The sequence below is a fragment of the Theropithecus gelada genome, chromosome 3, assembly GCF_003255815.1.
Source record: "Theropithecus gelada isolate Dixy chromosome 3, Tgel_1.0, whole genome shotgun sequence".
NCBI lineage: Eukaryota > Metazoa > Chordata > Mammalia > Primates > Cercopithecidae > Theropithecus > Theropithecus gelada.
Window position 1 is genome coordinate 51,885,650 of NC_037670.1, and position 26,608 is coordinate 51,912,257.

Genomic DNA, 26,608 nt, shown 5'->3' on the forward strand with positions numbered 1-26,608 from the left:
CATTATCTGTGTGTTACGACGCTTGGGGCCTTGATGCCCCTCTGGGCCTGGCCAATTCCTAGACAGTGAAGGGCCTGCCTTCAGGCACGGCCATCCTATGCGAGCAACTAATCCAGTGCCCACACTCAGAATCGTCTCCTGCGCTGGGCCCCACACTCCAGGAGGCAATATTCCTCAGCCTTAATCACCCAGGGCCAGGTGCGGAACAGCTCAAGACCACCCTGTGGCCCAGGTCCCGCTGAAGTTCTTCAAGCTTCCAGCCCACCGGCCCCGACCAGCCAGCTCACCTCACTTCGCCCGCTCCTTCCCATGATAAAGGCCCTGGCCCAGGTCTTCCGCACATCCCTGCCGCCTCCTGGCCGACGCGCTGCTCCTGCGTGGCCTTGCGTGCCCTGCCTCCTGTTTCTAGGGACCTGGGAGTGTAAACTTCCTAGGACAGTCACTTGCATGTCTACACATCTTAACATCCCTGACGAAGATGCCCTGGGTACATCCACACAGCCAGCTGTTTCCAGATCCCTTTAGCTGTGGCACCAAGTTGCTTGGCACCAGCATTCCGGCCCTGGGCTTCCACATTCTGATTTTGTGACCCTAAGAAGAGCCTCATCTTCCCTCAGTCCTGACACATTTTCAGGCCTCTGTTCCGCTAAAGTGAGATCAGCTGTTAGTATGTGGCCCGTGCCAATGTGATTGGAAAGGTAAAATCAGCTCCTCAGAAGATAAATGAACATTTACTCACACAACTACAGACAGTTAAAAAAAAATCTAAATGTTCACATGCTTATAAATTCCTTGAGGCAACTCTTAAACCCACTCTTGTCACTCCATTTAACCTGCAATTAATCATTCCCACGTGAATGCTAAGAGCCGATTCCCCTACTCGGAGAGCTGATCACTCAATCCCACTCTTCCTTGTCTCTAAAATAGAAATGTTTCCTGAGGAGGAAAATAACACAAAGCTAATACGTGCTTATTATGAAAAATTCAGACAATACTAAAAGAACCACACTAAATACTAAAAGAAAGTAAAAAAAAAAAAAGCTTATAACCCCACCACACAGAAAAGGCTGTATTTCAGCAGTATTTTCAGACATTTTTGTTTTCTTTTTCTCTCTCTCTCTCTCCTCTCTCTGTTTTCAGACATTGTTCTTTTCTCTTTCTCTCTCTCTTTCTTTCTTTTCTTTTTTTAGTGAGACAGGGTCTGGCTCTGTGGCCCAGGATGGAGTGCAGTGGTGCGACCTTGGTTCACTGCTGCCTCCCAAGCAGCTGGGACCACAGGCAGTGGCTTCGATTGGTTTTATCCACGAGCCCCTCTTAGAGCAAACTGCAGCCCCAGGATGGTGACGCCAAGCTCCTTCTTCCTGCCTGAACATGCATGGGCTCACACCTGCCCTCCAAAGGATCCTACCCACTGGAAGGGGATTTGTGAGGACGCCCTTCTGCCACCAGAAGTGCAAGTGCAGGCAGCACCGGCCATGGTGACCAGAGCATGGCTGTGACCCTCCAGGGAGGCAGCAGAGGGCCAGGGACCTTGGAGCCACAGAGACACCGCCTCGACCAGCTGCCCCTGGGTAGCGTCCACACACGCGGAGGGAGTGGAGAGGCAGGAGGGCATCCGCCTAGGGTCCGTGCTCACCTGCCGGGTCCCTGCTAACAGTCACTTCATGTTCAACCCGTGCACAGCTGAGTGACGGCAGAGAGGGCAGAGGAACCCCCACTCCACCCAGAGGGCAGTGCCTGCTGAGGCCTTGCTGGCCTTGTGTTCTGCAGAGAGGGCAGAGGAAGCCCCGCTCCACCCACAGGGCAGTCCCCGCTGAGGCTTGGCCAGCCTCGTGTTCTGGAACTTAGATGAGAGGAGAGGGCGCAGGCCTAGGTCCATGCAGAGGCCTGACCGAGCCTTTGTCCTTTCCCCCCACGCCCCTCCTGCCTCTCAGTGACAGCTCCGGCCACACACCTACACCCTCCGCACGGCTGAGCTTTCGGTTAACTCTTTACTTACCAGCCTTGAGACTCAAATATCAGTTCGAGAAGTCAATTTGCTGACAGTCAATTAATCCAAAACGCCGGACTTCGACACACACGACATGAGTTATAGAAATCAATTGTGATGACAAAAGGGAGTGGGATTTTCAGTGGATGGTCAGAAACAACTCTGGGCAGAGAAACGGTCGGAACCGTCATGACCAGAGGAAGCCACACCACACCTGACGGGAGACTCAGGCAAACGGTCACTGTACCTTATGAAGAACTTCTGGGCAATCCTCTTTCTCTTCTTTCTCCATTTCTTGCAGTTCTCGGAGCTTGCTGGTAAGCGTCTGAATCTCCTCTCTAAGGCGGAAAGGGAAAAATGAGACACCTCACCTGTCACTATGTGATGAAGGCCGGCGCAGGGCAGGGTGGGGCGGGCGGTCCACGCTGAGACAGGGGGACGCCAGGCAGCCTGTAGAGGGCTGGTAGGGCCACGTCTCCCTGAGCCACAGGGCCCAGCTATGACCTGACGGCACCAGAAACCCCATTGCAGGCCGGGACTTCCTGTTGTCTCCTGCTCTGGGCTGGAAGCCCAACGAGGCCAGGGCTGAGGACCCCCAGGGCCCAGCACCTCTCCTGAAACAGCTAAGAACTAAAAACAGAATCCATTGTGTGAATAAGTAAGTAGGAGGCCGGGTGCGGGGGCTCACACCTGTGATCCCAGCCCTCTGGGAGGCCGAGCCCGGAGGATCACTCGAGCCCACGCGTTTGAGATAAATAAGCAGGGATCACTGGGGTGTTAGTAAACAGTATGAACAGGAGGCACTGCAGTTTAGATGTTCATTCTAGGTACTAAAGGCAAAAAAAAAAAAAAAAAATTCATTTCTGCACATGTGCTCTTTTGGATTTACTTTAATTCTAGCCTTCTGACAGAATTCAGTCAGATTTCTCCTGAAAATGAAATGTTTTCTTTTTTTAAAAATTTTTTTGAGATGGATTCTCACTCTGTTGCCCAGGCTGGAGTACAGTGGCATGGTATCTGCTCACTGCAACCTCCACCTCCTGGGTTCAAGTGATTCTCCTGCCTCAGCCTCCTGAGTAGCTGGGATTATAGGCACCTGCCACTGTGCCCGGTTAATTTTTGTATTTTTAGTAGAGAGGGGGTTTCACCATGTTGGTCAGGCTGGTCTTGAACTCCTGACCTCGCGATCCACCCACCTCAGCCTCCCAAAGTGCTGGGATTATAGGCATGAGCCACTGTGCCCAGCCAAGGTTTTCTTTATTCCGGTAATCTATGTCTTACTAATTATTCTGAGTGCTAAATATGTCTGCTCAGATTTCTAACCTAGTTTTTTGTGCATTTTAAAAAGTTAAGACTCATCACATAAAATTCACTATTTTAAAGTGTATAATTCAGTGAATTTTAACATATTCACAGTGTTGTGCACCTACCACCCCTATCTAATTCCAGAACATTTGCATCGCCCCAGAAAGGAACCCATGCTCGTCAGCAGTCTCCGCTCCCCTCCCAGCCCCTAGCAGCAGCACTTGTCAGGTGGGTCTGCCCATTCTGGACGTTTCCTGCACACGGAATCGTGTGCTGCGTGGCCTTTTGTATCTGGCTTTCTTTGCCGAGCACCACGTTTTTGAGGGTCCCCGGGCCAGGCCTGTCGGGACTGCCATCCGCTCTGCGCCTCCGTGTGGTCGACCTCAGGGTGTTTGTCCACCAGCAGCTGATGGACCGTGGGGAGGGTGCTGCTTCCTGGCTCTCACGAATGGCGTTACTTTGAGGGCACGGGCGGCCCCTCTTGAGGACTTGGCCCACACCAGGGTGGCTCTGACCAGAGGCCAGTGTGATGGCTCGTTGGGAAGGGGCAGGTGCTGGCACAGCCAGAGCAGAGGATGCCCCTGCGAGGTGGCCACGATGCCAGAGGGCAGGCCCTGCTCAGCACCCAGAGGTTATTCCCCAGCTGAGTGACAGAAAACCAGGGAAAGACTGCAGGGAGGTGTGGCCTTTCTAAAAACCCAGCTGGCAGCGAGGCTGGGATGCCTCGGGGGGCTGCAGTGGTGGCAGGAGTGCAGACTCGCCTGGCTCCTCTCTCCGGCCCTGACCCGGGTCACATACCTCAAAGCCTCCTCTCTCTCTCTCCTCTCCTCCTCGCCCTCCCTCGCGCGCTCCAGCTCCTTCTCCAGGTCGGCCTTCGCCTGCAGGAGCTGCTTCACCTCCAAACTACACACAGAATAGGAGACTCATCAGCGTTCACGAAAACTGGAGGTTATGTCAGAGCAGGAAGGTGCTTCTGAAAAGTGATGGTGCTCAACCCTTCCTTAGGACAGCGGATGGTGGGGCAGGAGGACCACCAAAGGCCCATTTCTTTCTTTTTTTTTTTTTTTTGAGACAGAATCTCGCTGCTCTGTCGCCCAGGCTGGAGTGCAGTGGCGCGATCTCGGCTCACTGTAAGCTCCGCCTCCTGGGTTCACACCATTCTCCTGCCTCAGCCTCCGAAGTAGCTGGGACTACAGGCGCCCGCCATCACACCCAGCTAATTTTTGTATTTTTAGTAGAGACGGGGTTTCACCATGTTAGCCAGGATGGTCTCGATCTCCTGACCTCGTGATCCGCCCGCCTCGGCCTCCCAAAGTGCTGGGATTACAGGCTTAAGCCACCGCACCCGGCCAAAAAGCCCATTTCTAATCACACAGTGCCAAGGACAGACCTCAAGGCCCTGCCTGCCCTGAACCAAGCACTTGCTGTGTGCAGGGGATCAACAGGACGATGCCAGAGAAGGCCCTGCCATCAGGCCATAGAATGGGGAGTTGCCCCTCCAGCCGTCACTCATTGGCACGGACCTCGCACCCGCGTGGGGGTGCTGCAGGCAGGCGCAGGGTCCGTGAATGGGACAGGGGCCTGCCTTGCCTAGACCGTGCCACTGCCTATGCGGGGCTCCAGCTGAACCGCTCCCAGATGCATTTCTTGCGTCCCATGTGGTGTGATGGCCACACACTGGCCTTCAACAGAGACTTCTGTCCGAGTCTCAGATGGACTGTATGCTGTCTGCGAGCCCTGACTGCTCAGGGCCTGTGAGTCTCTATTAAATGTCAGAAACCCTAGAGTGCTTAGCAGAGCCCCTGTCACATAGTAAGGGCTAATACGAGGTGGCTCTTGTCATGCCACTTTACAGTTTCATAGATAATTCCAGAAGTTATTTACCTTTCATGACTACTTTAATTTTTTTTTTTTACCTGATGTCTATGAACTCTGTAATGACTGCTTAATTGGAAAAGCTTGTCATGAAATACGAATTTTTACAAACGACCTATCAATTGCCATAAATGCGATCTGAGACCTCATGTGAGGGGTAAGGACAGTGGTGACGGGTTGGCCTTCTACTGTTCACAGCAGGCAGCAGAGAACTTAGCAGGCTGGGAGGCACTGGCCGAGTTCTCAGACCCTAAAGGGCACACAAATCACCTGTAGGGCTGGGCGCGATGGCTCACACCAGTAATCCCAGCACTTTGGGAGGCCGAGGCGGGCAGATCCCTTGAGATCAGGAGTTCCAGACTCAGCGTGGCCAACATGGTGAAACCCCATCTCTACTAAAAATACAAAAATTAGCCGGGTGTGGTGGCGCATGCCTGTAATCCCAGCTACTCGGGAGGCTGAGGCACAAGAATCGCTTGAACTGGGGAGGAAGAGTTTGCAGTGAGCACAGATTGTGCCACTGAACTCCAGCCTGGGTGACAGAGCAAGATTCTGTCTCAAAAAAAAAAAAAAAAACCATCACCTGCAGATCCCACTGGATGCAGAGTGTGATTTCAAAGGCCGGGGTAGGGCCTGGGCTCCTGCATGCTAACCAGCTCCCAGCTCCTGCTCCTGCTGCTGCTTCACAGGCCACTCTGAGGGGCAAGTCACGGTAGTGCTTGCAAACTAGAGAGAAACATCATTCCAAAGGTGATGGAGGTGGTTGCCTCACGGCAGAGCCGAGCCCAGAGGAGCCGCAAATAGGAGGAGGACAGGAGCCAGGCCAGGTGCTAGGTGGCCACAGGTCATGGAGCTCCGGAGCTCCGGAACACCCGGTGAGGCCCTGCCTTCCCAGCCCTATGTTCACACCAAGTATTTCACAGCATTTAGGTCTTCTTCTGTTTTTTTTTTTTTTTTTTTTTTTTTTTTTTCCGGAGACAGAGTCTCACTGCCACCCAGGCTTGCATGCAGTGGTATGATTATAGCTCACTGCAGACTTGACTTCCCAGGCTCAAGTGATTCTCCCACCTCAGCCTCCCAAATAGCTGGAATTACCAGCTTGAGTCACTATGAATGGCTACATTTTGTATTTTTTGTAGGGATGGGGTTTCACCATGCTGCCCAGGTTGGTCTCAAACTCCTGGACTCAGGCAATCCTGCCACCTTGGCCTCCCAAAGTGCTGGGATTACAGGCGTGAGCCACTGCGTCAGGCTGCAGCACTTATGTTTTATTTCATATGTATTAATAGATCATATGCCCCATAAACATATTACTGAATTAAGACCATGCTGCATAAAATCTAATTGATTTTACATAAACCAATGAAAGTAAATTTGTCTCTAGTAGACAATTTGAAGATTTCTCTGGAATTCGGGGTAGAGAGATTTAAATGTGCTCTCCCACCATTCCCTACACTTTTTTTTTGAGTTGAAGTCTCACTCAGTTGCCTAGGCTGGAGTGCAGTGACATCATCATAGCTCACTGCAGCCTTGAACTCTTGGGCTCAAGCGATCCTCCTGCCGTGGCCTCCTGAGTAACTGGGACTACAGACATGAGCCACCACTCCCAGTTAATTTAAAAATTTATTTTGGAGAGATGGAGTCTTGCTATGTTGCCCAGGCTGGTCTGAAACTCCTGGCCTCAAGCAATCCTCCCACTTCGGCCTCCCAAAATGGTGGGATGACAGGTATGCCCGACCCCTCATGGTTTTGATAATGTAATATGGTCAGTTAGTGTCTTCTTGTTATCACTAAAGCTGCCTTTCTTTCATCACCAAAACGTAAGAAGTTTTAGAATCATATAAAAATATGCAGTGACCACTATGAGCTGAACAGTTTTCCAAACTGACAACTGTTGAACTCTGGCGAAGATCAGTTTCCACAGGGAATGACAGCTGCTTCCCTGGCGAGGCTGTGGGCAGGGCCTCGGGAGGACCTACTCTCTCTGCAGCAGCTGCTCCTGTGGGGACACTGGCGGGGCCTCGGGAGGACCTACTCTCTCTGCGGCAGCTGCTCCCATGGGGACACTGGCGGGGCCTCAGGAGGACCTACTCTCTGCGGCAACTGCTCCTGTGGGGACACTGGCGGGGCCTCGGGAGGAGCTTCTCTCTCTGCAGCAGCTGCTCCCGTGGGGACACTGGCGGGGCCGCGGGAGGAGCTTCTCTCTCTGCAGCAGCTGCTCCCGTGGGGACACTGGCGGGGCCTCGGGAGGACCTTCTCTCTCTGCAGCAGCTGCTCCTGTGGGGACACTGTGGGGGACACTGGCGGGGCCTCGGGAGGACCTACTCTCTCTGCAGCAGCTGCTCCTGTGGGGACACTGGCGGGGCCTTGGGAGGACCTACTCTCTCTGCAGCAGCTGCTCCTGCAGGGCGGTCCGCTCTTCCTTCAGGTCTCTCACGGCCCCTCGGAGACGCTCATGGTCCTTGCTGCGGTCCCCTCGTGGCTGTCTGTGCAGCACAGAGCTGGATGCAGGGCAGGCTGGCGGGTGTGATCTGACTGGTTCTGTGGCGTGTGGTTTTGAGCTCTCCATCACACTTAGTTTCTGGAGGCAACACAGGCATGTTTTAGATGCTAGTTCTCATTTCTACTTTCTATTTACTAAACCCAGAAAAGAGACACCGAAGCAGGGCGAACCAAGTCTCCAGCAGGGCCACGAGAAAGCTTTGAGGGGACCCGAGTTACCCGGAGACACAGCGGGGCACAGGGCTACTGGAAGAGCATGATCCCTGCTCAGCTCTCTTTAATCAGAAGTGAGGCACGCCAGACCCCTGCTGAGGCAGGGCACAGGCAGAAGCCATTAAAACAGAGAGGAGGGCATGAGGGGAGGTGACTCAAACGACTCTGCACATCTACCTTCCTGCCTGTCCCCACCCTCCACTCCTGCCTCTCCCGGCTCTCGGACGTGCTGCCCACTGTGCTTCCGAACCACCTCTGGGTGCCTTGACTTCCCAACAAGTTCTATATTTTAAACGTTCACAATTTATAGAAACTTCTCTTCTTGTTTTGTTTTTGTTTTTGTTTTTGTTTTTTTGAGACAGGGTCTGGCTCTGTCACCTAGGCTGGAGTGCAATCACAGCTTGTTGCATTCTTGAACTCCTGGGTTCAAGCGTTCCTCCTGCCTCAGCCTCCCAAGTAGCTGGGAATACAGGTGTGCACCACCACACCCGGCTAATGGTTTTCATTTTTGTAGAGATGGGGTCTTGCTATGTTGCCCAGGCTGGTCTCAAATTCCTGGGCTCAAGCAATCCTCCTCTCAAAGTACTGGGATTGCAGGTGTGAGTCATTGTATCTGGCTAGTTTTCTACATTGTAAATATGTAAAAAACTATTTTTCAAAAACGTTTTTCCCTCTAGGTTTATTCTTCTTGGCCAAACAACACAGACGCTCTAATTTACTATTTAAAATACAAAGGTCCAGGCCGGGCGCGGTGGCTCACGACTGTAATCCCAGCACTTTGAAAGGCCAAGGTGGGCAGATCACTTGAGGTCAGGAGTTTGAGACCAGTCTGGCCAACATGGTGAAACCTCATGTCTACTAAAAATACAAAAATTAGCTGGGCATGGTGGTGGGCACCTGTAATCCCAGCTACTGGGGAGGCTGAGGCAGGAGACTGCCTGAACCCAGGAGGCAGAAGTTGCAGTGAGTCGAGATTACACCACTGCACTCCAGCCTGGGCGACAGAGTGAGACTCCATCTCAAAAAAAAAAAAAAAAAGAAAAAACCAGCCTGGCTCAGTGGCTCATGCTTGTAATCCCAGCACTTCAGGAGGCCAAGGCGGGCGGATCACGAGGTCAGGAGATCGAGACCATCCTGGCTAACATAGTGAAACCCTATCTCTACTAAAAATACAAAAAATTAGCCGGGCGTGGTGGCAGGCGCCTGTAGTCCCAGCTACTGGGGAGGCTGAGGCAGGAGAATCACTTGAACCTGGGAGGCGGAGGTTGCAGTGAGCTGAGATTGCACTACTGCACTCCAGCCTGGGGACAGAGTGAGACTCTATCTTAAAAAATACAACCCCAAACAGAGGTCCAATTCCAGGAGAATCAGCCTAATTCCTACTTTGCAAAGTCGCGTAGGGGATGTGGGGAAACGTTCACTTCCCGATATTTCTGGCTGACCAGGAGTTGGGTCAACAGTTCCCTATGGATTCCAACACAACTCGAGTGGTGGAGGCAGCGCCTGGTCGTCGACGGGCAGGGCACAGCCCACAGCCTGCACAGGCGGGCTGGACCGTGAGGGGCTCCAGTGCGAAGCGCGTCTGCCTGCGGCCACGCACAGAAGCTCACAGCCAGCGAGGGGCATGAAAGCTGCCTTCAGTGTTGTCTACACCTGGAAGAAGTCTCCTTGCGGTCTGTGTGTGGCGCTGCCTGGCGGACAGCCAGTGCCATGCTCAGCACCACCTTCCGCACCCTGTGAGCCCGTCCCCACAGCATAAGGCCCCTGGTCCTCAAGGACAGTGGCACAGTGGCCCTGAGACGCCCGCTCACCTTCTCCAGCTCCACAATGCGTCTCAGCAGCCGGGGCTTGCTCCACTCCACATAACCTGAGGGAAGCAGTGTGGTTTCAAATGGCTCCTGGCGAGCACTGCCAGCAGGGCCACCCTTCTCAGGTACAGCCTGAGGCTCCTCTCCCACAGCTGGAGCAGCCTGCGGGGCTGCAGAGCCACTCTGACAGGTCCCGGCCCCCTGGGGGTTTCGCCAGCACGGGCCCAGTCTCTGTCCCCTTGGACCATGAAGAGATGTCTGTACTAATGGCCTCCAAGCATCTCAGGGTGACGTGCTTTCCCGATTCCACCTGGCCAGGCCATTAAGACAGTTCTCATCAAGATCTCCGATGACTGTCATTCTGCCAAATCCAACAATTGGTTCTCAGTCTGTCCCCTTCCTGGCATGCACAGCCCCTCGCTGGCCACTCCTCCCCTCTGCCTTGTTGGCTGCCGCCCGCCCCACCATACACGGCCAGGTTCAGGGCCTGACCCCTGCTCCTCTCACTCCGGGTGAGCTCACTGGGTCCACCTGAGTGCTGGTGACCCGCATGCTTGGCTCTCCAGACCAGGCCTCTGTCCCGCACCCCCCACACAGCCACTGCCTGGCCCGCACTCCCACACACTCAGACCTCCCGTGGCCCTTCCCCATCTCAGGAAACAGCAACTCTGTCTTTTCAGTTGCTGGGACGAAAAGCCTTGGAGCCTGGCTGCTCCCTCTCAGAGCCTACACCCTCTCTGCAGTTTCCCTAAGCTCTGGCTACAAGATGCAACCAGACCCCGACCACCTTTCACCACACCCACTGCTCCCCACATCCAGGCCACCAGCAGCTCGACTAGACAAGCGCAGAAGCCTCTGTCTGCCACCATCCCTGTCTCTGCACAGAAGCCAGGGGGCCTCGGGAAGCAGCACGGCCCCCTCCACCCTCTGCCTAACACTCCCACGGCACCCTTAAGGCTCCCATGGCACCCTGCCCCGCCGCCCCACTGGGCCTCAGGGGCCACTCTCCACGTGTCTCCCAGGCGCTCAGCCCTGCCCCGCCTGTCCCACCCCTGCTGCCGTCTTCATGGCTGTCTCGCTCCTTCTGGGTCCCGCTCAGCTGTCACTGTCTTGGGGGCGCCTTCCTGTCAACCCTGCTTGCAGCTGCACACACCACCTGCCTCACCCCAAAATGTGTCCTCCTCCCCTCCTCCATGGCACGGCCATCTGACACACCTGTCACGCATCTGACCCAGCTCCTCCCTCCCTCCAAAAGCACTGTCTCCTCGAGGGATGTCTGTGAGCTTCCGTTCACAGCTCCATCCCCTGGGCACCGCGTGGCCCGTGGCAGGTGCTGGCGCAGGTGGGAATTGGCATCGCTCAAGGGTTCACATCTGCCCTCGTGGTGCCTGTCCAGTGGCCATGCCCCGCCCTTCCCTGGCCTCCCTCCTGCAGTGGCTTTCAGGAAGGTACCCTGTGTCTTGGAGATGGTGGGGGAGGTGCTCAGCACGCGGTCCAGGTCCTCCTTCAGGCTCTGGTTCTCCTCCGTGAGCTCCTGGACGCTCCGGGACAAGTTCAGGAGGGCACTGCCCATCTTCTTCTGCCTTTTGGTGCCCGTCTTCTTCTCCCCCAGGGGCCTAGAACAACCAAATCGTGGGCTGAGGTTTGCATTGCTAAGCTGGTTTCACACATGCTTGAAATGAGGGGCAGGTGAATCACAGCTTGCTTTGCTGGTCATGAGCTCAGAGTGGCTTTTGTAGGTGAGTATTTGAAATCGAATAGGCAGTAATAACTTTGAACCCTAAATAAGCAAAATGTTAGCACCCAAAATGGAACCCCATCCTTAAGCAAGGTAAACCTGTGTAACAAAATATCGTACTCAAGTAACAGTATTGTATTTTCCATGCCATCACTAGAAGGGTTATGGAAACGTATCTTGTTCCAGCAGGTGCCTACAGAATAGCTTAGATTTCACTTCTTAGCCCACAAGGTCTAAAGTATAGTCGATCCTCATTATCTGCAGATCCCATAATTGCGAATGTGCTTGCTGCTAAAATGGATCCGTCAGCCCAAAATCAATATGCACGGGAGTTTTGTGGGAATTCTCACACGTGCACAAGTGATGAAAAATGCCAGCTCGGGCTGAACCAGGTGGTGCTCGGCTCCTCACCTCAGCTCATGTAAAAACAAGTGTGCTTTCTGTGGCCTGCCTGGTGCTGTGGCTCTCACGCTTCTGTGCTGTTTGCTGGTGATGCTGCCTTGAGTGGGCTGGACTGCAGTGCTGAGTGCTGTCCAGTGCCTCTAAGCTCAGGAAGGCTGTGTGGGCCCCTGTAGAGATGCTTATGTGTGTGCGAGAAGCTTCATTCAGGCCAGCCGTGAGTTTGATGAAAATTAATCCACAATCACTATTAAATAGGGTGTCTTTAAACAGACACACACATTAGCCAGGTTATACTCTGACTGGCTGATAAAAATGTTGTGACCAGGCCGGGCGCGGTGGCTCACGCCTGTAATCCCAGCACTCTGGGAGGCCGAGGCAGGCGGATCACCTGAGGTCAGGAGTTCGAGACCAGCCTTGCCAACATAGTAAAACCCCATCTCTACTAAAAATACAAAATTTATCCAGGCATGGTGGCACATGCCTGTACAGTCCCAGCTACTCGGGAGGCTGAGGCAAGATAATCACTTGAACCCAGGAGACGGAGGTTGCAGTGAGCTGAGATTGCATCACTGCACTCCAGCTTGGGCAACATTTTCCAAAAAAAAATATATATATATTGTGAGCAGAAGTTCGCAGGAGCCCTGTTCCTCCCCTAGGAGCAGTGGTTTAGCATTCGCTCATTCCATGTTCATGGAGACTTTATAACTCTGTAAGGCGGACGTGATAACCACTGCACTACAAAAACCTACAGACACTTTGTAATTGAATAATGAGAATCAATTGTAGTTAGTATCTGGCCCTTTACAGAAAAAGTTTTCCAACCAGTTTTAAGGATTAGGGGTAAAGAAAAAGGAAAGCAGTCCGTGACATCAGCAAGCTGCTGCAGAGGCCAGTGACACGGCCAAAGCCACCGTCAGGGATCAGCCACCCAGAATGCATCCGTTGGGAAAGGGATATGGGAGATCTACCAGACAAGAAGAACCTCAGTGTTTCTCCTGATAAACTTATTTAGGAAAACATTAGGTGGCAAAGTAAACTTGTCCTTGTATGCAATGTCTTCCTAAAAAGGTGGATCTGCTTTGAAACAGAACTTTCTAGCTCTAAGCTGGAAGGCAGGATGTAGAATCTAGAACGAACACGGGCAGCACTGAACAAGCGTTGGCCGTCAACACGTGGTCACTATGAGGAGTCTGTGAACACCGCAAATGGAAACGTATCAACTCTAACCCTGAACAGAACAGTGCGGTGTTGGCACCACTGCCAAACTAAGGGCAGTGTATGCTGCACCCACATGACAGCCACATGCTGTCAGAGGAGCTTCCACAACATGAAGGCAACACACAAAACGCAGCTCACAAAAGGCCATCATACTTCTTTCCGGTGGTTTCAGAACTTGCCAAGAGGGTCTGGAGACGATGCACCTGTAAATACCAAATTGAAATGCATGAAAACACAAGGCTAGCATGGAGAAGACCTTCTCTGAGAAGACTGACATCACAGTCCTGACCACTGCCTACAGCCGGAAGCGAAAACTAAGTGGTCGCACTTCATCTTTCCATTGGGCTTGAAGCAGGAGCAGGCTCCAGGAACGCAGCTCTGGGCCACCTGGACTCGACCCACCACGTGGGGCCAGTGCCAGTCCCCTCCCACTTGGTGCCCCCAACTCAGTGCCAGCCCTCCGCCCCGCTGCCCAGCACGGTGCCCGCCCTCCGCCCCACTGCCCAGCACAGCGCACCTCCTCGTAGTACGTCTCCATGGCGATCCGCATCTCTTCCAAGTTGGTGGTCTTCATATCAGCCTGGAGTTTGCTGAAAACCCAAGTTCAGTGTTAACAGGGCCGTGCCAGTGTTCCCAGGGGACAGAGCAAGAGGAAGAGTTTCCCAGAACATTCGGAAGAGGAGAGGCTTTGGAAGAGACCCGGGATGGGAGGGAAAAGCCTGAATGGGCCTTCACTCAGCTTGTGCCTTGAACAAAGGACTCGTTTCAAGCCTGATGGGAGAATTCCTCACACTGGAAAGCATCCCCTGTGTAGACCAGCTGCTTCACAAAGTGAATAAACAGATTCCCTAGAGATACTCTTCTCCAAGATGCTGTCTTTAAAAGACTAGATTAATGGTGAGGAAAGACTTCGGAGCTTAGAGAGGACAAGCCGCTTTGAGTGGTTGGTTTTGTAAGGAAGAGAGAATCACCTTTTCCCTGGCACTGTCAGGCTGTCCCCTCGCTCTCAACACAGAGCAGACTTTAAATAGAGACAGCGATAGAGAAACCAAAGTAAGGTCATGGAGGTTCTGCACTGAAACAAGAAGAAATCTGCAAACTTAAGTTGACAAAATTGGGCAGGAAACGAGGGGGGAACTATTGTACAAACAGGAGACATGAGGCAATGGATGTGTGGCCTCAGTTTCCCTTAAAGAAACCAAAACACGGCCCAGAAGGACTCTCCGTTCGCACTCGAAAGGCAGGTAAAGAAACGTGAGTAGCCACACCAAAAACAGCACAGGGACGGCACAGGACTGAGGCATGGAAACCTCATCCTGGGAAGATACAGGGTCCACAGAGCAAGCAGAGAGAAAGCATTCCTTAAATACAGGAAGAAGTTGAAGGGAAATATTTAGAGGGAACAAAGACAATAAAAAAAATTAAAAAGAGGCAGGATTTACCTTCGGCTTTGGGGTGGGAGTAGGGACACAGGACAGGGGTTGGGGAGGAACAAAGGCTGGAGTCTGAGCGAGCAGCACAGGGGGGCAGGAGGCAGGGGAGAGGATGCAGGCCCTGTGCCCACCTGATGGTGCCATCCTTCTCCTTGCACTGCTGCTCCAGCTTCAGGATCCTCTGCTTCAGCCCATTAATGACCTGCCGGGGAACATGCCCATCAGGCAGGCCACCCCCACTCTCCCTCAGTAGACGTGGCTGTCCCCTCCTCCCAGAGCACCTGCACACCTCACTGGCCTTCCTCCCTCCAGCACTGTCCTCTCTTCTAGACTACAGGCCCAGGGAAGAGGGAGGGCCCCACTGTGCTGTCCTCTCCCTGAGTAAAGCTGGGTGAATGGCAGGGGTGTGACACCGGCTGGAGCAGGAGGAGGTGGCAGCCATCGTGGGCACACTGACCGACTGGCAGCCCTTCCCCAAGCACACCACACACTTCGGGGACAGAGCAGGGTGCTCCCTTGATTATATTAAATAAAGGAAGCAGCCCCATCACCAGCTGGAGAAACCCCGGACTCAAAGCCCCTAGGGCTACCCAGTTCAGTCTCCACAGGGCAGCGAGTGGGGCTGGGAGACAGCGCAGCTGTAGGGCCCCGAGGAGCCGCTCCCCTCCATCTGGGGAAGGGAGAACAGCTCCAGAGGCCTCCTCACCTCCTTTTCTGTGAATGTCTTGCTTGGAGGAGACAACATTCTTATATTCTTTAAAGAACATTCTTTTCTTCTAAATAGACAACTTTTAAATGGAGATGGGGTTTCACTATGCTGCCCAGGCTGGCATTGAACTCCTGGGCTCAAGCAATCTGCCTGCTTTGGCCTCCCAAAGTACTAGGATTATGTGTGTGAGCCACCACACCAGGCCTGAATACACAACTTTTACATTGGATTTTAAAGTCATTTTTAATTATGTTAGTTGGCTGGGTGCAGTGGCTTACGCCTGTAATCCCAGCACTTTGGGAGGCCAAGGCAGGTGGATTGCCTGAGGTTAGGAGTTTAAGACCAGCCTGGCCAACATGGTGAAAACCCATCTCTACTAAAAATACAAAAATTAGCCGGGCATGGTGGTAGATGCCTGTAATCCCAGCTACTTAGGACACTGAGGCAGAAGAATCGCTTGAACACGCGAGGTGGAGGTTGCAGTGAGCCGAGATCTCACCACTGCACTCCACCCTGGGCGACAGAGCCAGACTCAGTCTCAAAATAAATAAACAAACAAACAAATAAATTATGTTAGTCATACATGAATACATTTTCCTTAAAAAAATGAAGATGTTACAGGACTGGGTGCGGTGACTCACGCCTGTAATCCCAGCACTTCGGGAGGCCAAGGCGGGTAGATCACAAGCTTAAGAGATCGAGACCATCCTGGCTAACACAGTGAAACCCCGTCTCTACTAAAAATACAAAAAATTAGCCAGGCATGGTGGCAGGTGCCTGTAGTCCCAGCTACTAGGTAGGCTGAGGCAGAATGGCGTGAACCTGGGAGGCGGAGCTTGCAGTGAGCTAAGATCGCGCCACTGCACTCCAGCCTGGGCAATAGAGCAAGACTCTGTCCCAAAAACAAAACAAAACAAAACAAAAATGAAGACGTTATAGAGGCTAAAATACTCTGACCTGGCCACTCCCCTCTTCAGCCAACCGAATCCTGTTTCCACTTGCATGCCCCTCTGCACCTGGTTCTGTGCATGGCTGTGTGTGTGCACTCGGGGAGTCAGGCCCTCTGTTCTCACAGAAACGGGGCTCTGTCACACGCATCCCTCTGAATCTTGTTTTTTTTTTTTTTTCCTGACATTCAACAAATCCTCCTAGTGCTCTGTCCCTGCTGGCGCCTGTGAATCCACACTATTTCCCACAGTCTCTCTATCCAGTCTCTCCTATTGATAGACACTTTTTGTTTTTTGAGACAGAATCTCATTCTTGTAGCCCAGGCTGGAGTGCAGGGGCATGATCTCGGCTCTCTGCAACCTCTGCCTCCTGGGTTCAAGCGATTCTCCTGCCTCAGCCTCCTGAGTAGCTGGGATTACAGGCACATCACCACACCCGGCTAATTTTTTGTATTTTTAGTACAGACGGGGCTTCACCATGTTGGCCAGGCTGGTTTCAAACTCCTGACTTCAGGTGATCCACCCGCCTTGGCCTCCCAAAGTGCTGGGATTACAGGCATGAGGCACTGCGCCCGGCCAATAGACCCTTTTAAAATCTTTTTTTTTTTTTTTTTTTTTAGCTATCCTCTAAAACCTATCACTGTAGCCTACTGACGCATACTTCAGTTGTAGCCCATTTTTGTGATTCTGGTCAATCCTATAATCAAAATCCTTGGCCAGGTCTCCTCAGGCACATCTGCAAATGTTTCTTGAAGGCAGGTGATGACAAGTAGATGTGGTAGGGTGCAGCCACTCTGGTGGACAATTTGCCATATGATAATGAATACTGCATATACCCTAGGATCTAGAATTCCTAGTTTAAATTAACGTTAGCCAGGTGCGGTGGCTGAGGCCTGTAATCCCAACACTTTAGGAGGCCGAGGCAGAAGGATCGCATGAGCCTGGGCAACTTCGTGAGACCCCATCTTACCAAAACTAAAAGAAAATTAGCTGGGTGTGGTGGCACGTGCCTGTGGTCCCAGGTACTCAGGAGGTTGAGGTGGGAGCATTCCCTGAGCCAGGGATCGCCTGAGCCGAATGCTGCAGTGAGCCATGATCCTGCCACTGCACGCCAGCCTGGGCAGCAGAGTGAGTCCCTGTCTCAAGAAAAAAAAAAAAAAACCCACAGACACGCTCACAGAGCACCAGAACAACAAAAATATGGAGCCCTTTCCTTACGAAAGTACCCACTACTTACAGGCATTTGTTAAGGATTTACTTTGTGCCACCCCAGGTGCAGAACCAGGCTCTCACCATCTACTTTAAACACGTAATGATTATACAATCGTTCTACATTCTGTATCTGTGACATAGTTCGGAGGAGACAGCTTTTTTTCTTTAGAGATGTATGGTTTTTTTGTATATTCTGAACAGAACACTTTGCTGTTTTGATCCATAATATCCTTCCCCTCCCCCATGACAGTGATCTGGGTGCTCCTAGCCCCATGGGTTTTGATTCCGTCACTTCTAATTTTACATGATCAAATCCATTAATCACGTCGTTCATGTTATTTTATTATTTGTGTTCAATAATCTCAAAATCGTATCCCCTTCGGTTTTCTTGCAGCATTTCCCGCTTTAGAAAAGTACTTCCTTGACTCCTAGGAGGTGTACTGTGCTACCTACAGTTGATCGCCATGGCATTACCATTCCAAAAGGCAACGTCTTCCCTCCTTCCATTTCATTCCACTTTTTACATATCGTCACATAGTACCTGGGGGGTCTGGATCTATCTGAAGGACTTTATCGCTGCCCTGGCTCCCTGATTTACCTCTGTAGCACTTGTTTTTGTTTTTTTTTTGTTGTTGCCCAGGCTGGAGGGCAGTGGCACCATCTCAGCTCACTGCAACCTCTGCCATACAGGTTCAAGCGATTCTTGTGCCTCAGCCTTCTGAGTAGCCAGGACTACAGGAGCAGGCTGCCATACCCGGCTTCTTTGTATTTTTATAGAGACAGGGTTTTACCACGTTGGCCAGGCTGGTCTCGAACTCCTGACCTCAAGTGATCCACCTGCCTCAGCCTCCCAAAGTGCTGGGAGCACTTGTTGAGCTTAACGTATTTTCTCAGGTGTGAGGGAGAAGTTGCCCATTGTGACGGGTTTTTCCTACAGTGTCTTGCTTGGCCTCTGTGGTGAGCCTGCTGACCCCCCTCCCCGTGGCATCCCCAGGTGTCAGTGGAGAAGGGTTTGGGGGTCCGCAGTCGCCTCCCGCCTGCTACTCTTCATGAGTGAGTGCTGCAGGGAAGGGCGTCCCCGCTGTGGCTGTCCCCCGTAACTAGCGTCTAGGGAAAGGCTCTGCCCTGCACAGCCCATACTCACCCAACTGGCCTCGGGCCTTTTCTCTGCCAGAGTCCGAACAAAATCTGTGCCCTGTGGTAAGCAGATTGAGACATGAAGACGGCCTTCGGTGTAGCCCACAGCAGGGCTGGCTGGTAGATGCCCCGAGGACCCTCCCCGCGCCCCGTCCCTGAAGCGCCAGGAGCTTACGCGGCTGGGATCAAGGAGCTGCTCTATCTGCCGGTCCTTCCTGCTGTTTTCCTCCTCCAGGCGCCGGAGCTTCGTTCTCATTAGGTCCACATCGCTCTTCTGCACGTGCAATGACTGAAGAAAAGAAGGGCCATGCACGGCCATCCACATACCGCTGCGCACACGCCGCACACACGCCGTGCGCACGTCCTCGCACGCACAGCCAAGCACACGCTGCTGCGCACACGCCGCACACACGTCCCCGGGCAGCCAAGCACATGCCGCACACGTACCTGCGCAGCCAAGCACACCACACCATGCACACGCTGCACACAGGTCCCCCCACGCACAGCCACGCACACGCCGCTGCGCACATGCCACACACATGTCCCCGCGTACACTGCCATGCACACACCACTACACACACACCGCACACAGCCATGCACACCACACCGCGCACAGGCCCAGGGAAGCACTGAGCTGGGAGATTTGGAAAGCTGCCTGGCACGGTGTGTGGTGGGTGGGGAGAGATCTGGATGTCACATGAGGGCACCGGAGGGCACGCCTGGCATTTAATGGGTGGGGACGGGGAAAGCTGGATGGGCAGGAAGCCCCCACAGAGAAGAACTGTCCCACCCAAGATACCAACGGCACCCGTGCTGAGAAACTCCGTCCCACGGAATGCACGGGAAAGGAATGCCGCCAACACTGGGGCTGGACGGTGACGCACCATGCATTCTCTCCCATGACCACACAAGAAAGTCCGTTTTGTTCACGTTTTTATCAATAAAACTCATCCAAGGCTAATATGCATTTCAAATGCTTATCCTCAGCTACAGCTCAGGTGGAAGGCAGTGCTTCCCTATCTTTATCTGTGGACAAATTCTTTACCAATTTGTGGTGACCTGACGGGGGACAAAAAAGACTGTGTAGTCGGGGCCGGGTGCGGTGGTTTACCCCTGTAATCCCAGCACTTTAAGAGGCCGAGGCGGGTGGATCACGAGGTCAGGAGTTTGAGACCAGCCTGGCCAGCATGGTGAAACCCCATCTCTACAAAAAATACAAAAAATTAGCCGGGCGTGGTGGCAGGTGCCTGTAATCCCAGCTACTCGGGAGGCTGAGGCAGGAGAATCGCTTGAACCCGGCACGGGGAGGGTGCAGTGAGCCAAGACTGCGCCACCGCACTCCAGCCTAGATGAGAGTGAGACTCTGTCTCAAAAACAAAAAACAAAAAACTATGTAGTCGATTTCTTACAAAACTAAGTTTATTCAATCTCTACAACTATCCTGTACTTTGAAATTATGTTCTTCCCACTATTTTCGTGGTAGATAAAGTCCAGGAAAGAAACAGCATGTAGGCTGGGCTGTGCCACAGCTCACCAACTCCCAGCCTCAGCCTGCATCTAACCGCCAGCCATCCTCCCACACGGCCTTCTTGCAAAAGACTGTGGTGTTCCAGAGACTGGACCTCTGAGCAAAAGACAATCTGGAGTGCGCACCCCGTGGGGGTGGCTCGGCACTTCAGCCACATCCACAGCTCGCAAGATCGCTGAAGACAAACCCACAGATTCAGGAGGCATGACGACAAGCCGGCACTCAGCTTGTGGAGTCAATGAGTGAAGGCCCAGCCATGGAGGAAGATGGGAGCTCTAGTAACGGGACTGCTGCTTCCAGGAGCGTGACCTAGATTCACCCCTCCCAACTCCTCCTGTCAGTTCCACTCAACACCGCGCTCCATGTGTAATGCAACCTAAGACTGGAAAGGTGGAGATGGCAGACGGGCCGGGACTTGGGGGGCCAGCGATTGACATGGCAGGGAGCTCCTTCAGTTTTCTTTCTGCCTCATCTGGGCTGGATGCTGGAGAAGCCAACAGCCTAAAAACGCCAGTGGGTGCAGACAATAAAAGCCCACGCAAAGCCTCTTCTCTCCAGCCAGAAGACAAGGAAAGGAACAGACCAACAAGGCAGAAACTGACAGGCAGGAGCCGCTCTACCCTAGGCAGACCACGGAAAACGCCACAGTCCTCCCCACAGCACAGGCTACGTGGGGAGCCCGGACACTCACCCTTGTCCGGCTGCACCCAGGCCCCTCCCCTCCTGCACTGGTGGGGCTCCAGAGAAGGCCGTGCAGAGTCGGGACCACCATCGCCTGGTGGCAACAAGGCCACCCCTGCATCGGCGAAGGCTGAGCGGAAGCAGTACAGGTGGCCCTTCCCTCCCAGCCAGGGCGGCGGCAGCAGAGGCTGAGTGAGGAGCCCAAACTCCCGCCCTGCCCAGCGGGAATAAGGAGCCCCTCTGGGAGCAGGGGTTGATGATGGCTGAGTGGGAACTGGACCTCCACCCTCGCGGGTGGTAGTGAGGCGGTGCCCTCTTGACCCACAGGGCAGCGTGAGAGGAGGCCTGCCACAGCACAGGATTGAGCAAGAGTCAGAGTTTTCCGACGAAACACTCCAAGCATCCTGGTTTCAAGGAAATCACTTTTATACTAAGAACCAAGAATAGCTCAACCTGAATGAAGAAAAACAAGCTACAACGTCAACACTGAGATGGCCTGGACATTAGAATCCCGCTGCAGACTTACGGCAGCCGCCACAAAGATGCGCCAGTGACCGACGACAGACACGCTTGAAACAAGTGAAGAGGCAGGGCGGGCGTCTCAGCGAAGACCAAGACAGAAGGGGCCGCATGGAGATTTCAGAACGGAAGAGAGACAGTAAGGTTACACCCAACAACGGGCTCAACGGCAGGATGCAGAGGCCAGCGGAAAGCATCCGTGAGCTGGAGGGCCGAACAACAAAGCTACCCAATCTTCATGAAGAAAGACGGAGGGGAAAACATTGAACAGAGACCAGGGACCTGAGCAGCTGTCACCAAAGAGGGCAAGGCTGAAAAAACAACTCAAGACTTGATGGCTGAAAATGTCCCAGATCTGACAAAAGACAAACCTACAGATTCAAGAGGCTGAGAAAATCCCAAACGAGATAACCCCCCAGTCCACACCGAGTTCCTTCAGCTCATTCCAACCAGAATGAGGATCACGTCCGTGACATCCCCAACACGCAGTCGCCGCCTGTGCTCAGAATCTCCAAGGCCAGGGCACGCACCTGCTCCTCAGCGGCACGGCCAGTCAGACAGCTCTCGTGGCAAGCGTGTTCTCACACAGCCTCAAGTCTGACTGTTCTCTACGGCCAACAGAGAAGGTGCTGTCTTTTGTACAATGGCCTACTCCAGGTTCCCCAGTTTCTTCCCAGCTCCCCAGGGGAAACGGCTTCCAGATCCTCTTCTGTGCTCTGGGGGTGAGGCTGCCAATGCCCTATTGCCCTCTGGTGCCCCAGCTGAACGCAGTGTCTCAGACACACATCAACTGGTGGAGACAGTAGGTCTATAAACAGACTAAAATTATGGAAGGAAATGAACACAGATGTCTTCTCCAGGGCAAACATTTACGGATATTGAGAGCCAGCGGGATGGTAACGGTGCTGGTGGCAGTGACAATGATGATATAGCTCAATGCAGTTCATGCTTTCATGAATGGGAGGGGCCATGGGGTAATATAGAGTCTTGGCCTTGGGAGGCAGGTGACCTTGAATCTTGCTTCTGCTACTGGTTGACCTTGGACAGACTACTAACGTCGCTGAGTCTCAAGTCCATCAGCAGACGGTGGTTGTAACAAGTGGCCCTGCCTGTCCCACAGAGCTTCTGTAGAGGGCAACTGAGATAGGGCACATGAGATGTCTTGATAACATAAAGCATGGCATACATGGAAGGTTACTGATAACTCTACCAGTGGCCTTATCACAGTACCCAATCTCAGGACACAAGGGGACTCTGAAGTTTATCTAGTCCTCATCCAGTCTTCCCCATCATGCTGGAGAAGCAGAACACAGATGGAACATAAGCTCTGCTGCCTTTTACGTGCTGGTGCTACAGCCTTTAACCAGGAACACCAGCTCCTAGGGTACTATGCCACGGCTCAAACTCAGGTTCAACCCCAGTGCTGCCGCTCTTCCCATCTGGGCACCTCCCAGCACAGGCACTGATGTTCTAATAGATTGTTATAGGAAGCTTTCACTGTTTCAAATCAATAGAGAACAAACCGAAATACTACCTTCTTTAACTCAATAATCTCGTCATACATGTCTTCCTTCTCTCTGTAGACAGGAGTCCCAGGGACATGACCTAGAGAAAGATAGACAAATCTTTTCAAAGACTATCTAAAAAGTAGAAAGAATTATTGGCTATACTTTAAGGAAAATCTGGAAGTTAATAACATTTCCTTCTAAAAAAGAAAAAAATAAAAAAGCAAAAATAATTCCACGTTTTTTGGCCTGATCATGATACTTCCCCAAGTAGCAAGAAAACTAAAAATGGTAGATATAGAGAGATGACGCAAAAAGGAAATAAATAAAGATGTGAAGACCAAGTTTAACGACAGTAAAAGGATGAAAGAAGGGACTCACGGAAGGAGGAGGGACATGTTCAGATTTAAATAGCAAAACAAACAAATACCAAACACAAAAAATGCACAGAGCATCTCAGCGCCCATTCCAATGTAAAAACAGTCATGTTTACTTTGGTTTTAATGATACCTAGTATATTAAACATCTAAATTTCAGCCTACAAGATAACTCCTAGCCAGTAAAAGCAGGAAGGTAATCAATTCCTGGGGCACAGTGAGGAGGTTTTCAATACACCCTGGGAGCTGTTCTTCCTTAAGGAGGATAGGTGGGAAACATGTGGATGAAGCGAGAGGCCAGGTGCGGTGGCTCACGCCTGTAATCCCAGGACTTTGGGATGCCAAGGTGGGAGGATCACTTGAGTCCAGGAATTTGAAGCCTGGGCAACATGCGAGATCCCATCTCTCCCACCTATCCTCCAAAAAAAAAAAAAAAAAAGACTAGACAGGAACATAAACACAGCAACAAGCTGATTCTCTTTGGTGCAACTTGGACTTTTTATCATTATTTATTTATTATTATTTGTTCCTAATATCATTTACTCAATGAATAAATTTAAGCAGGCCTCTGTGTTTAGGGTGGGAGGCACAAATAACACTTGGCAAGACATCTCTGCACCCACGAGGAAAGCTACCTTCTGGCGCAGGCGGGTTTCGTGAGTCACTGTTCCCACGGCCTCCCAAAACCTCCCACTGACGGAGCTCACACATGAAGCCTGAAATCCCGCTCTGACGAAGGACGCCTCCAGCCCAGAGACTGTCCTTTCCTTCCTGTTCTTCCTTGGCCTCGGCCTTGCCACCACTGGCATGCTCACCGTTGCTGGCAGAGCGCCTGAGATGTGGCCTCTTCACTCTGAGGGCGTCTGTCAGACAGTCGGGAGTGCCGCTGGGGACGCTGGTCCACGCATGCTCCCAGGTGAGGGGTGAGTTCAGGGCCTGGGTCAGACTTCCTGGTTTGAATGTGCATGGGTTTAACATGACAGGTACAAACACACACAATGGAAGGTTTTGTTTCTAATCAACTTTCCTGGATTGAAGAAAGCTTAATCACTGGTATACACCAGCCGTCAGTGGTATGCTGGTAAATGGTTAATAACCGGCTCCCAAATATACATTAATAAAGTCCTGATTACAGTAGTTGCCTATTTCCACAGTAGAAATATTTCTACCATGTCTAATATCAAGTAGCCAGCATGGCACTGACCAGCCCACCAAACTCCTAAGACTGTAACAGTTAGCTCTGGCAAGACGGCCGGAACCGGCTCCAACTCACCACTCCCACACAGAGACCACACGGGGCCAAGGGAGGCTAAAGTGCCACTTGGCGAAACCACGTTTGTGCATGACATAAAAAAATATTCAGTGTCTTGGAGAAAATTAAAGACAATATAATTCAAACAAGGAATATTAAAAACTCCATCTCAAACCCCTCCCTGAAATTTCTTGAACTCTTCTCTGAAGCAGGAAGGGCCTCCAGTGTGGCAACCACATACCTGGTTTTGCAGTTCCCAGCCACAGCTTCTGCGGGGTCAGGGACGCTCGGCCGCTCAGAGGCATGCTCCCTGCCGTCCTGAGGGACCTCCAGGAGGCCACTTTTCTTGGCTTAGAGAGATAAGGTGACTCTAGAAAAGCCAACACATGGATTCAGAGGTGCCCGAGAGCAACGCGTGAGCTCAACACACGAGCTTCAGAAAGACAGAAAGGGGAAAATAAAACATCCATGAGGGCGGGGACTCTAGTCAAACATTCCGGCAAAAATTCAAAAAGAGTTACTTTACCTACACGCTGACATTTCTCCTCCAACTTTTATTATAAAGAAATAGTATAACGGGGCCAGGCATGGTGGCTCATGCCTGTAATACCAATACCTTGGGAGGCTAAGGCAGGAGCATCACTTGAGACAAGGAATTCAAGACCAGCCTGGGCAACACAACAAGACGCTGTCTCTACAAAAAATCTAAAAATCAGCTAAGTGCGGTGGCTCACACCTGTGGTCCCAGCTACTCAAGGGGGCTACGGCAGGAGGATCTCTTGAGCCCAGGAGGCTACAGTGAGCTGTGATCACACTACTGCATTCCAGCCTGAGTAACAGGCTTTTCTTTCTCAAAAGAAAGAAAAGAAAAGAGAAAAGAACAGAACGTAATGGGAAGAATATAACGGGAAATATATGAATTCTACCAATATTTATTACAGTATTTAATTTCTTACCCCCAATTTTTAGAGAGATATATATATGTTTTTACATAGTCACAATCATAGTGAACATACAATTTTGTATCCTTTTTATTTAACATTGTAAATGTTTAATGTCATTACATAGTAACAAAGCAATATTTAGAACTTAATATGTAAAATATCTAAAAGAAATGAGAAAAATTATACTTTTTCAGAGCATTCTTGATTTTGTATGAAAGTAAGGGAAATGTTTTAAAATCTTTATCTGAGATTTTACCTCTTTAAGTATAAAAAAAAATAAACATTTGCAAAAACTAAGGCACTCTTAAAACATTCTTATATATCTTAAATTGCAAAATTTATGTCAGTAGGTTCTGAAAATTTAAGTCTAATATGTTCAAAATGTTTAAATTTCTACGTTTTTCCCGTGGTTTCACAATGTATGGGAAATTTGCCACTGTAACTCTGAATGAGGGAATAAAGGCGCAGGGACCCTGATGCGTCTTCACTCACCCCAGGACCACAGAACCTCGCCTCCGAGATATTCTCAAGTTCTTCCAAAATGTAAAGATTTAAGTTGTCATTTATACAAGTAAATGAGTGAGCGGAAAAAAGCCCCACGCATTACCTTTCCCTCCTAAGAGTGTGTGGGTTTATCGGCCAGTAGGAAGGGTTCCTCAGGAAAGCACGTATGCACGCGGATAAAAGCGGGGAGGGAGGAAGAGAAGACGGCGACAGGGTGGTGGAGACATGCCAACGTTTGATACTGCCCGGAAAACGACAAACTCAGAAAGCACAAAAACATCATCGCCTGCCTTGCCCTCCTCGCAGGGTGACCAGGACGATGCAAAGCCTCGGAACGCGGTAGAAGCTGCAAACCTACAAGCAGATTGACCAGGCCTTCAAGAAAAACACTGGCTGAGTGAACAGGACAGACATGGTCCCTACACTCACGGCACCGGAAACCTGGAGAAAAACAGGCCCCAAGTGTGAGTCAGGAGGCACCCCTGGTCCTGGCCTTTTACTTTATATCAATTCTCAATTTTCTCTATGGAAGGAGAGAAAGAACATCAAAAATCCAAAATGCTAGGTGATTTCCTTCTAGTGTTCATACTGATTTGCAACATATAACATGCATTCTTTTCTTTGCAGGGATTTACCTTTCTAATTACGGTTTCCTTGGGCCAGTAGGAAAGTTTTTTTATATTCTCCGAGTACGTCATACACTTGACTCAATCTTTGAAATACCTGATACGTGTATATAAAATAGACATCTGCAGATGGCACAGCCAGGGAAGGCCACAGCCTTTGGGGCAGCACAGGACGCCGGCCTA

The 26,608-nt window shown here is 51.6% G+C and overlaps 1 protein-coding gene across 5 annotated transcripts in view; it reads right to left on the reverse strand.

Annotated features, from left to right (window-relative positions):
- IQCE (IQ motif containing E) overlaps positions 1–26,608 on the reverse strand; it is a 50,312-nt gene that overhangs the window by 13,285 nt on the left and 10,419 nt on the right. For all 5 annotated transcript variants that reach the window (XM_025381132.1, XM_025381130.1, XM_025381134.1 and 2 more), the window contains 13 exons: positions 24,593–24,721; positions 23,915–24,049; positions 22,752–22,822; positions 18,665–18,778; positions 18,497–18,547; positions 14,616–14,686; positions 13,569–13,641; positions 13,205–13,254; positions 11,146–11,309; positions 9,697–9,752; positions 7,552–7,751; positions 4,094–4,198; positions 2,238–2,328 (listed from right to left, as the gene is read on the reverse strand). In XM_025381132.1, the coding sequence (XP_025236917.1) occupies positions 2,238–2,328; positions 4,094–4,198; positions 7,552–7,751; positions 9,697–9,752; positions 11,146–11,309; positions 13,205–13,254; positions 13,569–13,641; positions 14,616–14,686; positions 18,497–18,547; positions 18,665–18,778; positions 22,752–22,822; positions 23,915–24,049; positions 24,593–24,721 (1,310 nt within the window). The remainder of the gene's footprint in view (positions 1–2,237; positions 2,329–4,093; positions 4,199–7,551; positions 7,752–9,696; positions 9,753–11,145; positions 11,310–13,204; positions 13,255–13,568; positions 13,642–14,615; positions 14,687–18,496; positions 18,548–18,664; positions 18,779–22,751; positions 22,823–23,914; positions 24,050–24,592; positions 24,722–26,608) is intronic.